The sequence below is a fragment of the Zootermopsis nevadensis genome, unplaced genomic scaffold, assembly GCF_977971745.1.
Source record: "Zootermopsis nevadensis isolate Lab colony 2312 unplaced genomic scaffold, Znev_1.0 Znev_ptg000001l, whole genome shotgun sequence".
Lineage (NCBI taxonomy): Eukaryota > Metazoa > Arthropoda > Insecta > Blattodea > Termopsidae > Zootermopsis > Zootermopsis nevadensis.
Window position 1 is genome coordinate 12,090,747 of NW_028259133.1, and position 16,533 is coordinate 12,107,279.

At 34.4% G+C, this 16,533-nt stretch overlaps 1 protein-coding gene across 4 annotated transcripts; it reads left to right on the forward strand.

Annotated features, from left to right (window-relative positions):
* Positions 1-2: 2 nt before the first annotated feature.
* On the forward strand, positions 3-16,344 carry LOC110829939 (solute carrier family 35 member E3). Of its 4 annotated transcripts, none has more exons than XM_022064181.2 (6): positions 3-736; positions 1,073-1,183; positions 2,083-2,235; positions 3,259-3,341; positions 4,018-4,156; positions 13,049-16,344. In XM_022064181.2, the coding sequence occupies exons 1-6, from the start codon at positions 344-346 to the stop codon at positions 13,136-13,138; spliced, it is 969 nt and encodes a 322-aa protein (XP_021919873.1). In that variant the 5' UTR covers positions 3-343; the 3' UTR covers positions 13,139-16,344. The 4 variants fall into 4 exon arrangements, with proteins under 4 accessions (XP_021919873.1, XP_021919871.1, XP_021919872.1 ...); XM_022064179.2 differs by lacking the exon at positions 13,049-16,344 and adding an exon at positions 10,970-11,516; XM_022064180.2 differs by lacking the exon at positions 13,049-16,344 and adding an exon at positions 7,839-10,838.
* Positions 16,345-16,533: the final 189 nt, after the last annotated feature.

The window sequence follows — 16,533 nt, forward strand, 5'->3', positions numbered from 1 at the left end:
CTTACTCGTAGGAATGTTGCTTGAATAAAATACAATCTAGTCACAAAAGATGTCACTAGTCGTCAAAATCCTACTCTCGTCAAGAACAATCAGGAAGTAACTGCGTTTCATCTTCTGAGGTAGTAGAAAGAAGATGCGGGCGTGTGATACTTAATCTGTGACCTGCTTCCAACCAATAGCATGAAAGAAGCACTGCTTTGCTGTGTAACACTCGTGTGAGTTTTGGGTGTAACAATTTCAAATTCCTCTGTCGAAATAAATATGATCATGAAGTGTTTTTACGAAGCAGTTTCTGTATTGTAAAACGTCTGTGTATTTTATGAACTTGGAATGCTGATCAAAAATGGAAAATACCGAGAAAGGAACTTTTATTACCCTATTCTATCTCGTTTTCAACACAATCAGTTCTATTGTAATAGTATTACTGAATAAGTGGGTGTATAAATATGTAGGTTTTCCCAATTTGACATTGACGTTTCTGCATTTTATCGTCACATTTTGTGGGTTGGTTCTTTGTCAGAAATGCAACGTCTTTACTGTGAAAAGTGTGCCTTTAAAAGATATGATACCACTGGCATTCGCTTTTTGCGGATTTGTAGTTTTTACGAATTTAAGTTTACAAAACAACACCGTCGGAACTTATCAAGTTGCTAAAGTGATGACAACACCATGTATCATCGTGATACAGATATTTTTCTACAATAAAGATTTTCCACTAAGAGTTAAACTAACACTGGTAAGTGTATGGGAGAGTTTTGTTTAATACTCTTTATGCCAAAAGTATCGAATTATTCAAATGACATGTATCTGTTGGTGTGTTGCGGTGTCAGTGTACCATAAAGTGGAATAATTAATGAAATAACAACTTCATAAGTTACAACTGCAAAATGCTGCACTGAAACTAAGTAATGCTTTGACTTCAAAAATTTCATTGTGAGGTGCACTAACACGGGAATGATTTAACTGAACAACTGTCCAATTCGTGTATATAGTCTATATGTTTGGTTCTAAAATTGGATGTAGTTCAGAGAAATGTAGATTTGCTTCATAAACATTCTGTGGCTGGTTCCAGATACCCATTACTTTGGGAGTATTTATGAACTTCTACTATGATATCCAGTTCAATATCCTTGGAACAATTTATGCTACCCTAGGAGTTATAGTCACATCTCTGTATCAAGTGGTGAGTAGTTTTGTATTTATAGTGTTGTTCATGCTTTTTGTAGAGAATTCATCAAGTCTAATACCAGCATTTCATTGGCTGCTTTTGCATTCATCATTTGAGATTAATTTTAAAAAAGGAAATAGTATAAATGAAACACTTCATCTTAATCCCTGGAAACAAATTTTGCCTTGAATCTTCCTTCAATAAATTATTTTAACTCAAATTTCGTTTTGGTCTGTATGTTAAAATTTGCACTACTGCTTTTCTTTAAATTCCTGTTTTGGAGATGTTTTCATGATCTGTTTTCCAGATTTTAATGAAAAATGTTGAAACTACTTAATGAAATCTGAAATCCACACACTGATGATCGCCAATAATTACATCTACGTGTGGACTTAACCTCCAGGGAAGGATGTTGGATAAAATTTTGTATGAAGTTGATAACAGTGATATGCCTCAATAATTACTACAGTCAGTTTTATCGCCCTTCTTGTTAATTGGTACAATAATAGACTCCTTCCACTGCTGAGGCAATTCTTCCTTATTCCAATTAGAATTAAGGAGACCATAAGATTACTGATTACAAATAAGATTTGAGGTTTTCACTGCAGCAAAAATTTATAATGTTGTCTTGTGGGATATAATGCCATGTATTATTGTATTTACCAATATTTTGTAATAATCTATGCTCAGACCCTGAAGATGAAGGTGATGGGTCTCTCCAGAACATTAACCACTAACAATGTGAAAAGGCCTCATAAGCGAGAAGGCCAAAATAAATGTTATTGAACATATTCTGTATTGTGTCTCTTGGAGGCTTTTAAGTTTAATAAATGTCTTTGTAACCTGTTACACATTTAATTTGGAAGGAATTGATTCTTAAACATATATATATATATATTTATTTTGGTTCTTAGTTGGTGAGCCAGAAACAACATGAGCTACAAATGAATGCAATGCAGCTTCTATATTATCAGGCTCCATTGTCAGCCTTAATATTACTGATGATAATACCTGTCTTTGAACCAATAAGCACCACCATCACAATACACTGGACTGCAGAAGTAGTTGTAAGTCATAAATTTGCATATATTAAGTATTATTTTATTACTTTGTAGTGATATATTGAGTTTGTGCATATATTTTTGGTGTGTTAACAGTTGTTTTTACAATTAGTAGAGGAACCATCATCATCATCATTATGAAATCATTGCCACCATCACCACCTTATGGTTTGTATTACCCTCCAAATAAATATAATTGATGTATAAAGTGAAGCTTTTGTGGCAACTGAAGTTGCTACAAGCCGCATCAGGTGGCTGAATGGTGAATGCACCACACCATGGTACTGACTGGCATTATATGACACTTGACATAACATATTTTGAGAAAATCTAGGAGAACTGACTGTAGCCTCAGGATTAGGACCATCTTGGAGGCTGGCTGTGCTGCTATATCAATGAACTGGGCCATGCTCAGTGTTGAATGGGACCTCCATCCTCTGATGCTCCTACTTAGATCCTCAAATTGATGACTGTTTGACTGCTGTTTATCACTACTGAATTTGCTGAAGCAGATGAAGTGTTTAGCTGGCCATTCACCTCCGTTTGGTGTTGGTGTTGAAAACTCATCAGAATACACTGATGCTGTTTACGGACTGTTATAGTGAGATGTATGGGCAGAGGGACAGCTTTACTTATATTCATGTGTACTTCTCTTTCTTACTTCATCTCTTTCTGTGTCTTGCAGACTTCAGGCAAACTTACAGTGTATTATTGTCATAATTCTTTTGGAGCAGTGATAAAACTATTTCAGCATTTTTGCCTCTGTTTGTTATCCATATTTTTCTGATTTCAATAGGAATAGTAATGCACATACTGTACTGTGATCAATAAAACGTATTGCATATTTAAAAATTGTTTCACATCAAGTTTGTAATTCATGCCTGTATGATTATTTAATACAAGACATGAGCTCTCATATTTGTTCCTAGCAGAATGTAATAAAACTCTTTTGCACCATGTGCAGTAGTTACACATTTGTCTCTTGTTGGTGGCTCATACCTATTGTATTTTCTTTCTGTATTATTTCAGGGTTTAGTGGCAAGTTCATGTATAACAGCATTCTTTGTTAATCTCTCTATCTATTGGATAATTGGAAACACATCACCACTTACGTATCCTTTTAAGCGACTTTTGCCTTAGACATGGATTCATTGTGCATATGTTTGGTAAGATTCGTCACTTTTATGAAACATAAACATCACATGGAGTATTCCGTACCAACTAAATTCATTTATCAAATATAAGTTTGTGTGATATGTTGATGATACCAGTAGCACATGAACCAAAGTAATGATTTTTTATTAATTGTTAAAACTTGGTGTTAATATAGATAAAGATTTGTAATATGAGATGTTTGGTGATAAACTTGCAGCAGTATTAAGGAAGTAAAACAGGTGATTCAGAGTTTTGAATAACTGTTTTAACACTTAAAATACTACTGATAAAAGTTTTGCCTCTAGCTTGACTATAAACCAGTTTATCCAGCTGTATACACATTTTTCATGTTGTATGACATTAAGCTGTCATGATGAGACAAATAACTCCTGCTTTCTTTTGAAGGTGGTCTCCTCTCACAATAAATGGTAAAGACCTTTGTTGGAAGAAGTAGGTGTATTTTTATTCACAATTAGGAAGATAAAGTCCTGGTAACAACAATGAAATGGTAAATTTGGCTTAGCACTAAAAGGTTTAATCATAAGTCCAGCCTACATGGTGTATAGTGGGACAACTTCACTCTTTTTTACTTTTGGTTTACACAAATGTTAGAATTCTTGACTCTGCAACAAGATACAACATGGTGGGCCACATCAAGTTTTGTCTCACTGTACTTGGTGGTGTTCTTCTGTTTAAAGAGCCATTCCATGTGAACCAGGGTGTTGGAATCATACTGACCGTGTTTGGAGTAACAGCTTATGCACATGTAAAGGTACAGAGCTCTTATGTAAAATCTTGAGGTGGTTTGCTGATTTATGTTTCTTATATATATGTGTGTATAATCAACTACTTATCTACTAGAATCTCAGATGTGTGTCTCTGATACTCAATGCAGGTCTCCCTTTATGCTAATTCTTATTCTGTTTGGTACATGAAGGTAAGTCTTAAGTTGTTAGGATTTTTTTAAAATGAAAGTCATAATTACAGATCATTGCGTACATAATATGCTGTCCTGAAATTTTAATTAATCCATATGTTTGTCCTGATTTCCTCCTGCTGTGCTGTCTGAATTTCTTTTTCCTGCCAAGTAAGTTAATAAAGTTTAACCCTTTAGTGGTAACCATATTTACCACCTGCTTTGACAGTTTTATGTTTTGCCCACAGATTTTATTTATTTGTGTCATATGATTCTTATAGTACACAGTAATTACAGTATTTCCATAAACAGCATTAACCATTTGATCTTTGTAATGGTTATGGTTTTTTTATATAAGGAATATATCAAGGCGATCTTCAGCTTCAAAGGTTAATGATGACATATGCATATGCAGCAGTTTGATCTAGAGCAATATGGATTGTAGATACACTGCTGTTGCTGATGTGAATATGGAAAAATAATTTGTTGTGTCTTATGTACTAGGGTCATTGAATAAAATATAAATTGTGTTAGACCTAATTTGATATATGTGTAGTAGTCTCATATTAAAAGTTTTGAAAATTAAATATGGGATGATAACATTATGATTGATCTTATGGAGGTGCAGTATGGTTGTAGTATGTTGTGAGGATGCTTCAGGACCACGTTCAGTCATAAACTTTGGTATTAGTGGAGTTAAATGTTAGGATCCTGCTACCGTAGTGTAGGTTAGTTACAAAGGCCAGAAATGACTGAGACTATAGGCATCACTGTATTACACCTGGCAACTAGGCTCTCCACACACACAGACTTGGGTTAGTCAAACATTTACATAGAAGGTGACGGCAGCAGTCATCAGCGGTGTCCTGCAACAAATTTATTTCTGAGTTCAGTCACACGCATTGGTGGACATGTCGTTGAAGGTGATTATCACGGACATTGTTGCACTATGTGGTTCCTGTCGGCTTCTTACATCCACCATCAGCTAGGGACAGTGCGAGGCAAAGCTGAACCTGGCTGCAGTAGTCTTCCGATGGGTGGTGTCCAACAGTAGAATTGAGATTGTGGAGAAGGAAGTCAGGCCAGGCCAACCTGCAAGCAGTCTTTATCCAGCGTGTCTCTGAGATCATGGAGGATAAATTAATTTTCCATAAAACAGTGTGTTTACCTGTATGTGTTTAAATACAGGAGTCATGATAGGAAACCATCAGATATTTATGGGTTTAAGATTTTGGGCTGTACAGATTGGAGCAAGAAAGTGACATGTAGGTGTCTGTTTCAAGTCATAGCCAGGTTCTGTCTACCCTGACATGCTTTTGTAGGTTTGCTACAACAAACTTTGCCATTCATATTCTTATCATGTTTTTTTCAAAACTACACAATATTTGCAATTGTTTTAAAGTGTTGAAGAAATTTACATCAGTTGGTTGATCAACTTAAATTTGTATCTTTTACGGAAATGGAGTGAATGTATTTTTATAACTGTCAAAAAGTGGTCCACAAATAAAGAAGTTCTCAAATTCTTGACCTCACTACCTATATGCATACTTTGTTATGTTTCTGAAATTTCGTAGCTCATGGTTCACTGCTTGGACATTTAAAATATATGATTATTTAGTTTTAGCCTCTTGTTATGTTATGAAGCTTAGTGTAGTGTATTGGTTATTTCTGCAGTTTAGCAGAAAGTATTTCTTTAAACTATGTGTAATCTCCGACAAATTTATCCATTTATGTGAGAGGTATTAAATGTATGTATGATTTGTTTAACATTTATTGTCCATGCATCATAGCTCATACATGATCTAGTTGGTCATGTGTTGTATGAATATGCATCTAAACCATTAACCCCAGATTTGAAATTTGGCTAGCAGCCCCATTATACAGGAATTTAAATACCATGTTCCAATGAGATAAAGGTTAAGTCCAGTTGTTCTTTGTACTCAGTGCTAAATTATTAATGCTTATGGACCTTTCCCACACAAAACTTTTCAGCACATAAAGGGCTTAGTGGCCCAGGAGATGAAGCCCATTGAACACCTCTGTTACTGTTTTAGTTGTCTATACATCGTTTTCAGCTTCAAATGTGTGCATATGCGTTTATCTCTTGTGCTGTCATTAGTTCATGTATGCACTAAGTTATGTGCATTTTGCTTTTTGATTGTCATACATTTTAATAACTAGATGGCAGTATTCATAATAACCTTTCAAAGCATGCAAAATGCATGTAAAGATAAATAAATCCCTTTCAGAAAACAGAATTCATGCTTAATAGAGGTCACAATTTATCTTCTACAACATGTCACTTCTGTTATTAGATAGGAATATTTAGTCATGTATACTTGTATTTCAGGTTTCTAAAATCAGATATTTTAATGCATATAGTCCTATTTATGAATATATTTTAAGTTTGGACTGCCTGTGGATTGATAACTGTCATGTAGATTTGGCATTGTAAGGAACATGAAATGTAACAGATTTAACACTACAACAGAAGAGGAAACTAATTTATTGGCAATGATCATTGTCCTCATTTTTGGATTTATGCTGCTTTTAGCTGAAGTTGCAAGCCTATAGTTTTATTGAAGGTGACTGTCATCTGGGTTGTTATGCCCCTATCATTAAGGCCCCATTACCCTGATGATGAAGGCAGCAAGCACCTTTGAAATACCGGTAAACTTTACCAGACTACACGGCACAACTCAGAAGACAGCCATGTTCATAATCTCTACTGGTTCTGTTATAAGAGTAATGTGATGTGTGGAATAAAAGACTTAACAGAGGTGAAACGTGGAGGGTAGATGCTACAGAACCAGTTACAATTTCTGTAACGGCTTGGGGTTCTTTAGTTGATTCAATGATACAGTTTTAAATATATTTCATCTCCATATATTAATTCTATGTTCCATGTATGCCTTTGCTTGTCACAACCTGCAGCAGCATCCTAAATGTTAGGTGCACAATCAGCATTACTGACGGCATATACTTTGAAAACTTGTACTAAACATAAACCAAACTTAATATGGAGTAGCAAGTTGTAATTTTTATTAACTAACTCAGTGGAGCAGAACCATTCTTGAGAAGGTGTTAGGGGACAGATAATCGTACTTGAGTGTCTTTTGTGGAACTTGAAGGTTATTACTTTGTTTACAAGAGACCACCACTGGACCTTGTCTTGAGCTGAAAAATCCTGCCAACTCCCTCACATCTTACTCCTTTAAGATCCAATTTAATGTTATTCTCACTTCTATGCTGGTATCTCTGAAGTGATCTCTTCATTTCTGAATTTCTTAAATTTTGTATCTGTTTCTTAACTCTTCATTTCTGCTCAGCACCAGATTCTCAGATGCTCAGTTAATTCTCTTCCTATAAGGTGATAGATCATGTTTTACACCCTTATAAAGCAGTAGGATAAAGGATTTAGAACCATTTTGTTTCAAAACACCATAAATTTAAATTCATTTCATTATATATACCATATTCCAGATTATGACCTGTGTTCATTCTTAGCCTTTAATACTTTAAATTCACCATATTTCAGGCTGGAAGTGCCCTGGGACAAGGCAGCTATTATCATCATTTAGGATGCACAAAAAAGTCATCAAAAATAGGGCTACTTTTTCAGTCACCTCCTTAGGGATGGTGTTCCTAGTGTTGTACGTGGGACTCTTCAGCCTGAAAGAAAATATTAAGTGTGCTTGTACAGGTGTGTCAGAGGAGTCATATATTTATTTAATGTAATAAATTTTAATGTACTTATGGTTTTGAACAGTTAATGTGCATAGATGAGGCTTTATCTGCCTTTAGAATTTGCTTGTTTTACATAATCTATGGACTGTTACTTTGAAAAAGATGTAATCAAGATTTTAAACACTGAGTGGTCTCATGTCTGTTGGCTTTCTGAATTCCATCTGATAATCTGCTTCAGATTCTATAAATGCTGACTTTTCTAAATGTACTAATTTATGTTGGTTCACAACAACAGTTACAGTTCTATTAATGTTTAAAATAAAGTAAAACACAAGTACATAGTTAAAGGAATGCTTGAAAGACATGTTCACTATAGTAACAGTTATTAAATCTAAGATTTGGGTTTCCCAGAATGGTGATGGTCTTTTGAAGATCGAGGCAACATTCCTCCAAAACCCTGGTAATCTGCTACAGGACTATATTGCATCATAGCCCAGAATTGACAGTTAGTTAATTCAGCATAGTTTTGACAATTCTGTAACTTTTGTGAGACATACTAGAATGTGGATAACCTCTATTCTGCTCATGCACATATTTCAGAATAGATGAATTGGGGACACAATACATTTCTTTTATTCATGGTTCTGCTCTGATATTATTTTAGGTGCATAGGAGATAAGATTATAAATTTGTTATAATTTCTACTGTAGTTATATTTGAAAAGGTACTGTCCTCTAAAAAAAAATTTGTTCCCCTGTTATTGTATGGACTTGGTGTGTGTAAATTTCACATCATATTGCCCTGCTATCCTTTTCCACAGTTCACCAATCATTCTTTCTTCTGCCTCATAATAAAAATGCTCCACTGGTTCCAAAATTATTCACAGAAAATATATGTTGAGTGGTTTTAAGTTGAATTGAAATGAAATTAACTTTATGGGGTGTAATTTTATATAATCTGAAAACAGAAGTCAGTTTATTTTTATATTTGCATGTTTCTTAGTACAGGACTTCTGAAACCATGACTCATAATCTTACACACCCCTCTGCAGAGAGTTTGAAGAACCTTTGAATGGTATTACAGACTTCTTGAAATGTCACAGTTGAGGCAAGAATGATTACTGTTCTCATGCATTGCCTGTTAGCATTTTGGTTAGCTTCTCTCCTTCTGTGATGACACTTGTTCTGACAATTGCATGCACTGAAATTGTCTAGTTCATACTGAGTCTTGGTGTGTAGAGGTTAGGGAAGTTCAGTGCCAACAGGTATTATTAATTTATGATGTTATTAATTTTACTTATTTTCTCACCCCTGAATTATATTTGTTCAACCATTTAAAATTTTCGACTTTATACTTATAGAGAAAATGTCTTAGGAAGAAGAAAGTTTTAGACTTTGGGGTTAAATATGAGAATAGTCGAGGATGTTATAAAGATGCTACAATTAGTAACCCAAGTGAAAGTAATAACAAATCAAACTGGTAAGAAGTATTTACTACTTGTTTTTTGTAGTCTTTGTGTTGATGGCAAGGAATGAATGGTGGATATTTTGTCACTTAAATCTTTTTCTACTAGCAGTATGAAACCAAGCAAATTAAAATTGCATCTAGAAATAAGTGGCTAAAAAAATTCTTTTTGTTAAAGACAAGGGTGAATTTTACAGTAAAGCTGGGAATCTAGGCACATTTCAGCAACCCACTGTTGGATAACACCGTGCTTTACGTATAACTTTTGTGAAACAGATGACAAATCTCTGGCTTCAGTTTTCAGTTTAGGTATGAAGAAATTATTGCAGATGTCAAAATGAACTTCTAATTTCTATATAAAGAGGGGAGAATGAGCTTTTAATTGAGTGAAAGTAATTCATTTATTTTTGCTTTGGAGGAAAGGTAATAGATTTTAGATTGTCATTCTGGTTATGATGCATAATATAGTTTCACAAGAAACTTGTAGTTTTCATAGTTTATTGCAACTTATTTTTTTTATTACAAATGTCAGTGACAGTAACCAAAGGACCTTGTTTTTTATTCCCAGTATACAGTTGGTAACATTAATTTTGATGCTTTTATGGTATTGCCATACTGAAACCTTACTTGTCATGTTGTGTGATGGGTGGGAAGTTAAATATACACTATGTCGACTCATTAGAACCAAAGACCTGCCTACTTTGTACAGGAGTACAAATACATTTTAAAAACTATTGTAATGTATGTAGACTAAATGAAAAAACAGGCTTATGTTATTGGAATTTTGTTTGTTTGATCAAGTGTCATAATGTATACAGTAGACCCTTATTATATGGTAGATGTTGAGGAAAGCTTCAATACCCACATTATAAGGAAAAACATGTATCTAATTTTCATACCTGTGCTCTATTCAACTCCATGGTATAACATCTATTGTAACTTAGAAATTTGTTTGTTTTAAACTGCTTAATTAAATTGTTTTAAACTGCTTAATTAAATTGTTTTACATTTTTATGCATGTCAGTAAAAGTTGCAATTCCAGGGTAAAGATGAAGTAGAGTTTTGCTGTTTACATCACATTCCTTAGGGAACAGATCAGGATGTTTGTGTTGTAGATTATAAGACATCATAGGCTTTTACTTCGTTTGTTTATGATGCGAAAGAATATACATGGTCGTTGAAGCAGTTATGTTTAAAAGAATGGTGAATTTGTTTATAAGTTTAATTGTTATTTTTATTTACATTCCAGAGATATTCCATATTTTGGAAGTGGTATTCAGCTTTGTGTGTGTACTGTATTGCATGGAGAACATAACATGTTTTTAATTGCATAACTGTAATTATCCTAATTCATACTAGAAAATAAAGAGCCAATTCTGTGATGTAATTCATTTTTGTACAATAATTGTATTCAACTTTTATACAAGAAAGTTGTTGTCATGCTAGTATTATGTTGAAGATGGTTGTCTTCTGGGTTGTTGAGCTGTGTAATGTCGCAAAAGTTTACTAACATTTCAGAGGTTCTTGCTTCCTCCGTCATCAGGGCCCCATCAATTTAAACTTCTATCAGACTTGAGGAGCACAGCAGGATGCTGTCTGAGCACATCGTTTCCATAGTAGACATTCTGCTGAGGAAAATCTTCAGTTTTATTCAAACCATTGTGGACGACCTGTCCCTAAAAATACTGTTCATAAAAGCATCCATGTGAGTGTGAGATGGTTTACATTGGACAAGTTGACAATTACGTTGAAGCCAGGTTTAGGCAGCATAATTGGGAGAAATCAGCTGTGGCTGAATGTAGCATGAACCTGAGTCACCATATCCTCATATATGACACCAATGTTTTGGCCAAGATATGCAGATGCACGGACAAGATTTTCAGGGAAGTGATACAGATCGAGCTTCAGCCTGACAGCACGGACAGAGGATGATTTCTTCTTGAACAAGTCATGGAAGCCTCTTGCATAAGACTCTGCATGTAGTTAATCTTCTGGTATAATTCTTGCATAATTAAAAAAATATTTGTGATATAACAGTCTTTTCAATAAAATACTCTTAGATTCATATTGGTCTGTGGTGTTCTTGATGTCAGATATACAGTGTGTCCACAAAGTCCCTTCGGGGTTTTGAAAAATTGAGCTAGCCGCATGCGGTTTGCGGCAGATTACAGTGAAACTCTCGAAGTTTTTTACTGACCTTAGTAGACCTCGATGTGGGCTCCCGGTAGCACGGAGAGCGTCCAGACGATATTTGAACTCTTGCCATGTTCTGTAAAACATGCCTGCTGGAATAGCCGAGATCGCATTCCTGATACGGGTATTCAGGTCATCAAGTCCGTTAACTGGTGTTCGGAACACATTGCCCTTGACATAACCCTACAGGAAAAAATCCAGTGGTGTTATGTCTGGTGAACGTGGAGGCCAAGGCATTGTTTGTCTCTGCCGATCCATCTTCCTGGAAATGTCCTGTCTAGGTAAGCGCGTACCTGCAGACCCAAATGAGGTGGAGCACCATCTTCCAGAGTGTGGCTAGCTCAATTTGTTTGCGCGCCACAATTTTTCAAAACTCCGAAGGAACTTTGTGGACACACTGTATGTTGTGTGTGTTTTCTTATGATTGTTATGTATAAAAAGGTCTACTTTCTAGGAACATTCTTATTTAGTTTCTTTGTAACTGATTTGTTTGTGGGTTTGGTCATGTTCGTTGCATTGCATACACAACTTACTTTACGCTTACTTGCTGCATGTATTAATTGACATCTGTGCATGCTTCAAAGTCTTCATATATAGTGCATTAGCAGTTATTTAATAAAATGTATATAATTATTTAAATCTCATTTTTATATCAGAGTAAATGCCATTATATAAGTTGTAGTCTTCTAGGTTATGCCATGTATCTTTATAAATGTACATAAGTAATTTATAAGAACTTGCTGCCTGTATCTTCAGAGGGGCAGCATGTACTACCAAATGTTTAGTTTTTGTCTGCTAGATTAAACAGTGCAATAAACCAGAATTCTGGAATCTGTGGAAAATTTCAAGGCCTGCAATTTTGTTAGTGTCTAAGTTTATATAACGTTGCATCTTATCTACATAATTTATTGTTTTGAATGGGAGAATATATGACTTGGGAATGATATGGAAGGAAGCAGTCGTTGCCTATTAGGTACTAGCCCAAACATTTCCTTGAAGGGGCTGAGGTAAATCACAAACTGGAGTCAGGTAGCTGGCCTCTGTACCAAGGATGTAACACGGGACCTCCTAAATTCAGAGCAGGAGTTTTAACCAAAATACTCTGATGTCTGGTAATGATAACCCAGGGCATTAAATTCTGTTGGTTTCAGATAAAATTAACTCTTTCTTAATCTTGATTCACACTTAATACCAATAAAACCATGTTGTTTAATGAATATTGATTTATGTTAATACAGAAATATTTTAGGTCATTTTTTGCTATGAATGTAGTATGCAGTTTCAATAATTAAGAACTTTTTTTGAAGATAAATGCATATTCTGTAAGTTTTAGAATGTTATGCATGTAGCTGTAAGTCCTGCATGCTTAATTATTTTCTTTCTTCATTCTGCTTTATTTTGTAGCTAAAGAAACACGATGATCAAGCGGATGTGGAAGAGCCATTAATAGTTCAAGATAATGACGAAACACCTAATTTCACGAAAACCATCTAATATGTGAGTTGTCAGATATCCTTCATTACTGGATTTTCATTGCCAGTGGAGAGTCACTTTCTTTTATTTACTTAAATAATTAAAGTAAAATAAGTTATTAAAGTTAAGCTGGTCAACTGACAGTCAGTAAACGTAGTTGTGGGTAAGATACCATAAATACAACATGAAATATGTGTTCTACAGCCAGGATCAGTATTATTATTCTTTTGGGTTTCCACGAAGTTTGTATTTTGGAAATGTTTAGCTATTTTATTGTTTTTTTCCTCAGAAGTAGACTGCTGACAGGAAACTACAGTGGTATGTGATTCTAATACGTCACTGCCGATAGTTTAGCATTGTCATTGGCAGCTTTTTTAACGCTTGATTTTATTGATCAGCAGATGTACAAATATTAAGAGACCTGGTAGATAATCTGTAGGGCTAATGGTAATGATTGGTTTTATTAAACAACCGTTGAAACTCGAGACATTTTATAGGTCACAGATTTTGGTCCAGATGATGGACACTGTCCTAAGAAATTCTTATATTTTAATGGTATTGCTGAAATACCAGGTTATTTTATTTAATTGTAGCCTACAGTAGATGCTGAAGAAAACAGATTGGTCTGTAATAATTTAATAGTCATTGATAATTATTTAGTATATATTATCATTAAATTTCAAAAGCGATATATGCAGTAGTCATTGAAAGAGCCACAAGTATACGAGCACATTTGTAATAATTACAGGTTTTTGTTAGATGGTTTTGGCAGTGAGAGTGTTCTTTCTTGTGGCCAGAGACGCGCACTAGTTTCAGTGAGCGTAGAATGCGATGTAAGTTTTGGCTTATAAGAAGTTTCAAAAACTGATATAGTCATACGTAATCAAAATATATTCTGTTCAAGTTTTGTTGAAGTGTGCTTAGAATGTGTTTGCCTTGTTTCTATATGCTATGTACTTTTTATTTTGTTTTATGCTTTAATACAGTGGTATTTAACCTTTTTTGTTCGCGTACCCCCAGATATAATTTATCTTCAACTTTGTACCCCCAAAGATGTTGGTGTATAATTCAAGTTATACGTAGTATATAATCTACATCTAAAATAAATTAAATAAATTACATTACTTATTATTCAGTGTTTATAATAAATAATTTTTTTTTTTAAGTTTCACGTACCCCCTAAGATATCTTTGCGTACCCGAGGTTGAATACCACTGCTTTAATTTATTGCTTTTTCACATTATTGTGAAAAAATATAAAATTAAGAGTGCACAATACCCATAATACGTTCTTAACCATATTGCTACAGCACTGTCAGAGACTGAAAATCATGTTCTGAGAAAAAGAGGTAGAACACTGCCAATTTCAGTCTTTCACGTAAAGTGCCTCATTCTAAGAACTTGTTTCGAATACTTTTTATTGTAAATCAATTTTAACATAATGTCTTTACATTTTGAACTATTTTTACAATATATACACACAGACACTAATATTTATTACTGTTTTTTATAAAAAATAATTACATAATTATTATAATTAAATCGCATGTAGTCTGTGATTATAATAGGGTTTTATATCTGTTTTTCAGGTAACAGTATAGTTTTCAATCCTCATCAGATTTTTAAATGTTCAGGTTTATATCTACTAACTAACTAGGTGGCTAATGGAACCCAAAGGTTCATCACCGAATTAACCATATCTGCTAAATTACTTTATTCTGAATATGGAATCTAAAGAACAATGTTAAAATTGATGTATTATTTGTGAGAAAATCAGAAAAACATGTAAGTGGTATAAGGATGTAGTCTTCACATACTGGATAGATTTAAAGGTAACGTTAACCACATTGTGGTGGTGTTATGTCATATAATCCGCTTTACATATTCAAATATTGTCTTAGAAGGTACAGATCCTTTGAAATAATTGAAGGAAGGCATTTTAATGGTTGTGTTTAAATATTTTGAGCTATATGTGTGATCTTAAAATATTAATAGTATTGTGAAGGTGTACTTTTTGGAAACATTGGCATTTGACAGTTTTTCACGCTACATCATATAGGTTTCTTTTTACTTTCGTATCCAGTACACACTATTCAGCATGGTGTGCATTAGTGCTTAGCAGGATTCACGGCCCATCAGTACATGGGTTCGATCGGGACCGCGACATTTAACGCTCCTGCTGTGACCCCCTTTTTGCGAGATGATGATGAGAGTGTAGTAATTGTTGGGATGCCACGAAGAAACCGGGGAAACCCCGGAGGAAAACTCCGTGATGCCGAGACCACGGCCTTGCCCAACACAAGTTGTAAATCTGAGCACCGTCGGGAATCGAACCCGGGACCACAGTATTACAAGCCCAGCGTTCTAACCGCGGTATATAGATCATTGTTACACTGACAGTGGAAAACCTTGGATCCGTCTGTTGTGAAAACCACAACAGACACAAATACGTAGACCTGGATGGGCCCCATAAGTTGTTCTTCCTTCAAGGTAGAAAATGAAGAACACCTAATAATAGAACAAAATTTGGAACAGTTTCTGTAGTACAAGCAAAAGTCCGTTGCATTTAAATCACTGCCTTTTGTTATGAAGGCTGATCATGACAATAGAAATGTAATTATTCTAGTCATAATTAAAATGTTTAACATTTTTATTTACTTAAAATATAGCTGTTAATTTTTATGTATGTGATAGAAATGATAAAGCATTTGAGGTTTAAACATGAAACTAAAAATATCCTCGTTTAAAGCCGCTTGTACTGGCTGCACGAAATGCTCTCGTATCTTGTTGTAATGTGGTCTTCTGGAGCACCTTCGGAGTAAGATTACTAATGTGATCCAACTAAAATTCTCTCATTGTAACGGGGTACAATATGATTTGTTAACTTCATGCCCAAATATTTTAATTTTGACAAATTTTTAAAGACTTTAGCTAGAAAATGTTTTTGTACAAAAGTAATGTAATTCACATAATATCAATAAGGGACCAAGGACTTCAAAAATGGTGAATATGGAGGACAGTTCCCTCTCCCAACATGTTTTTTCCTACTTCATATCCTACAATATTCCATTCTGGAGTTTTCTCTACCCCCCATCACCACTTTAATTCATATTCGAAACTGATTTGTATTCTTTATGGTCCATGTGTCCTGAATATTATTCAGTAACTAATATTTAAATGCAATTGTATATTGTTCTTAAAACTGATTAAAGAAATGGCTTAAATTAGTTTCAATGTACCCATACCTGTAAGTATCCGTGTATTGTTCATTTAATGTAAATCATCTGGAATTAATTTAGTCTTGTGTACCACCTCCGCAGCCTTGTCATCTGTCTCGTTACTGTACTCTTATGATATAGATTACTCCATTGTATTTTTTAAACCGACATTTTAATGAACTGTGGAAGTCATGGCCAT

Coding starts and splice junctions, on each gene's coding strand:
- LOC110829939 (XM_022064179.2), top strand. CDS start 344: ATGGAAAATACCGAGAAAGGAACTTTTATTACCCTATTCTATCTCGTT. Junction 1,184..2,082: donor TCACATCTCTGTATCAAGTG/GTGAGTAGTTTT, acceptor TTTGGTTCTTAG/TTGGTGAGCCAGAAACAACA. Junction 4,157..10,969: donor CAGCTTATGCACATGTAAAG/GTACAGAGCTCT, acceptor CTAACATTTCAG/AGGTTCTTGCTTCCTCCGTC.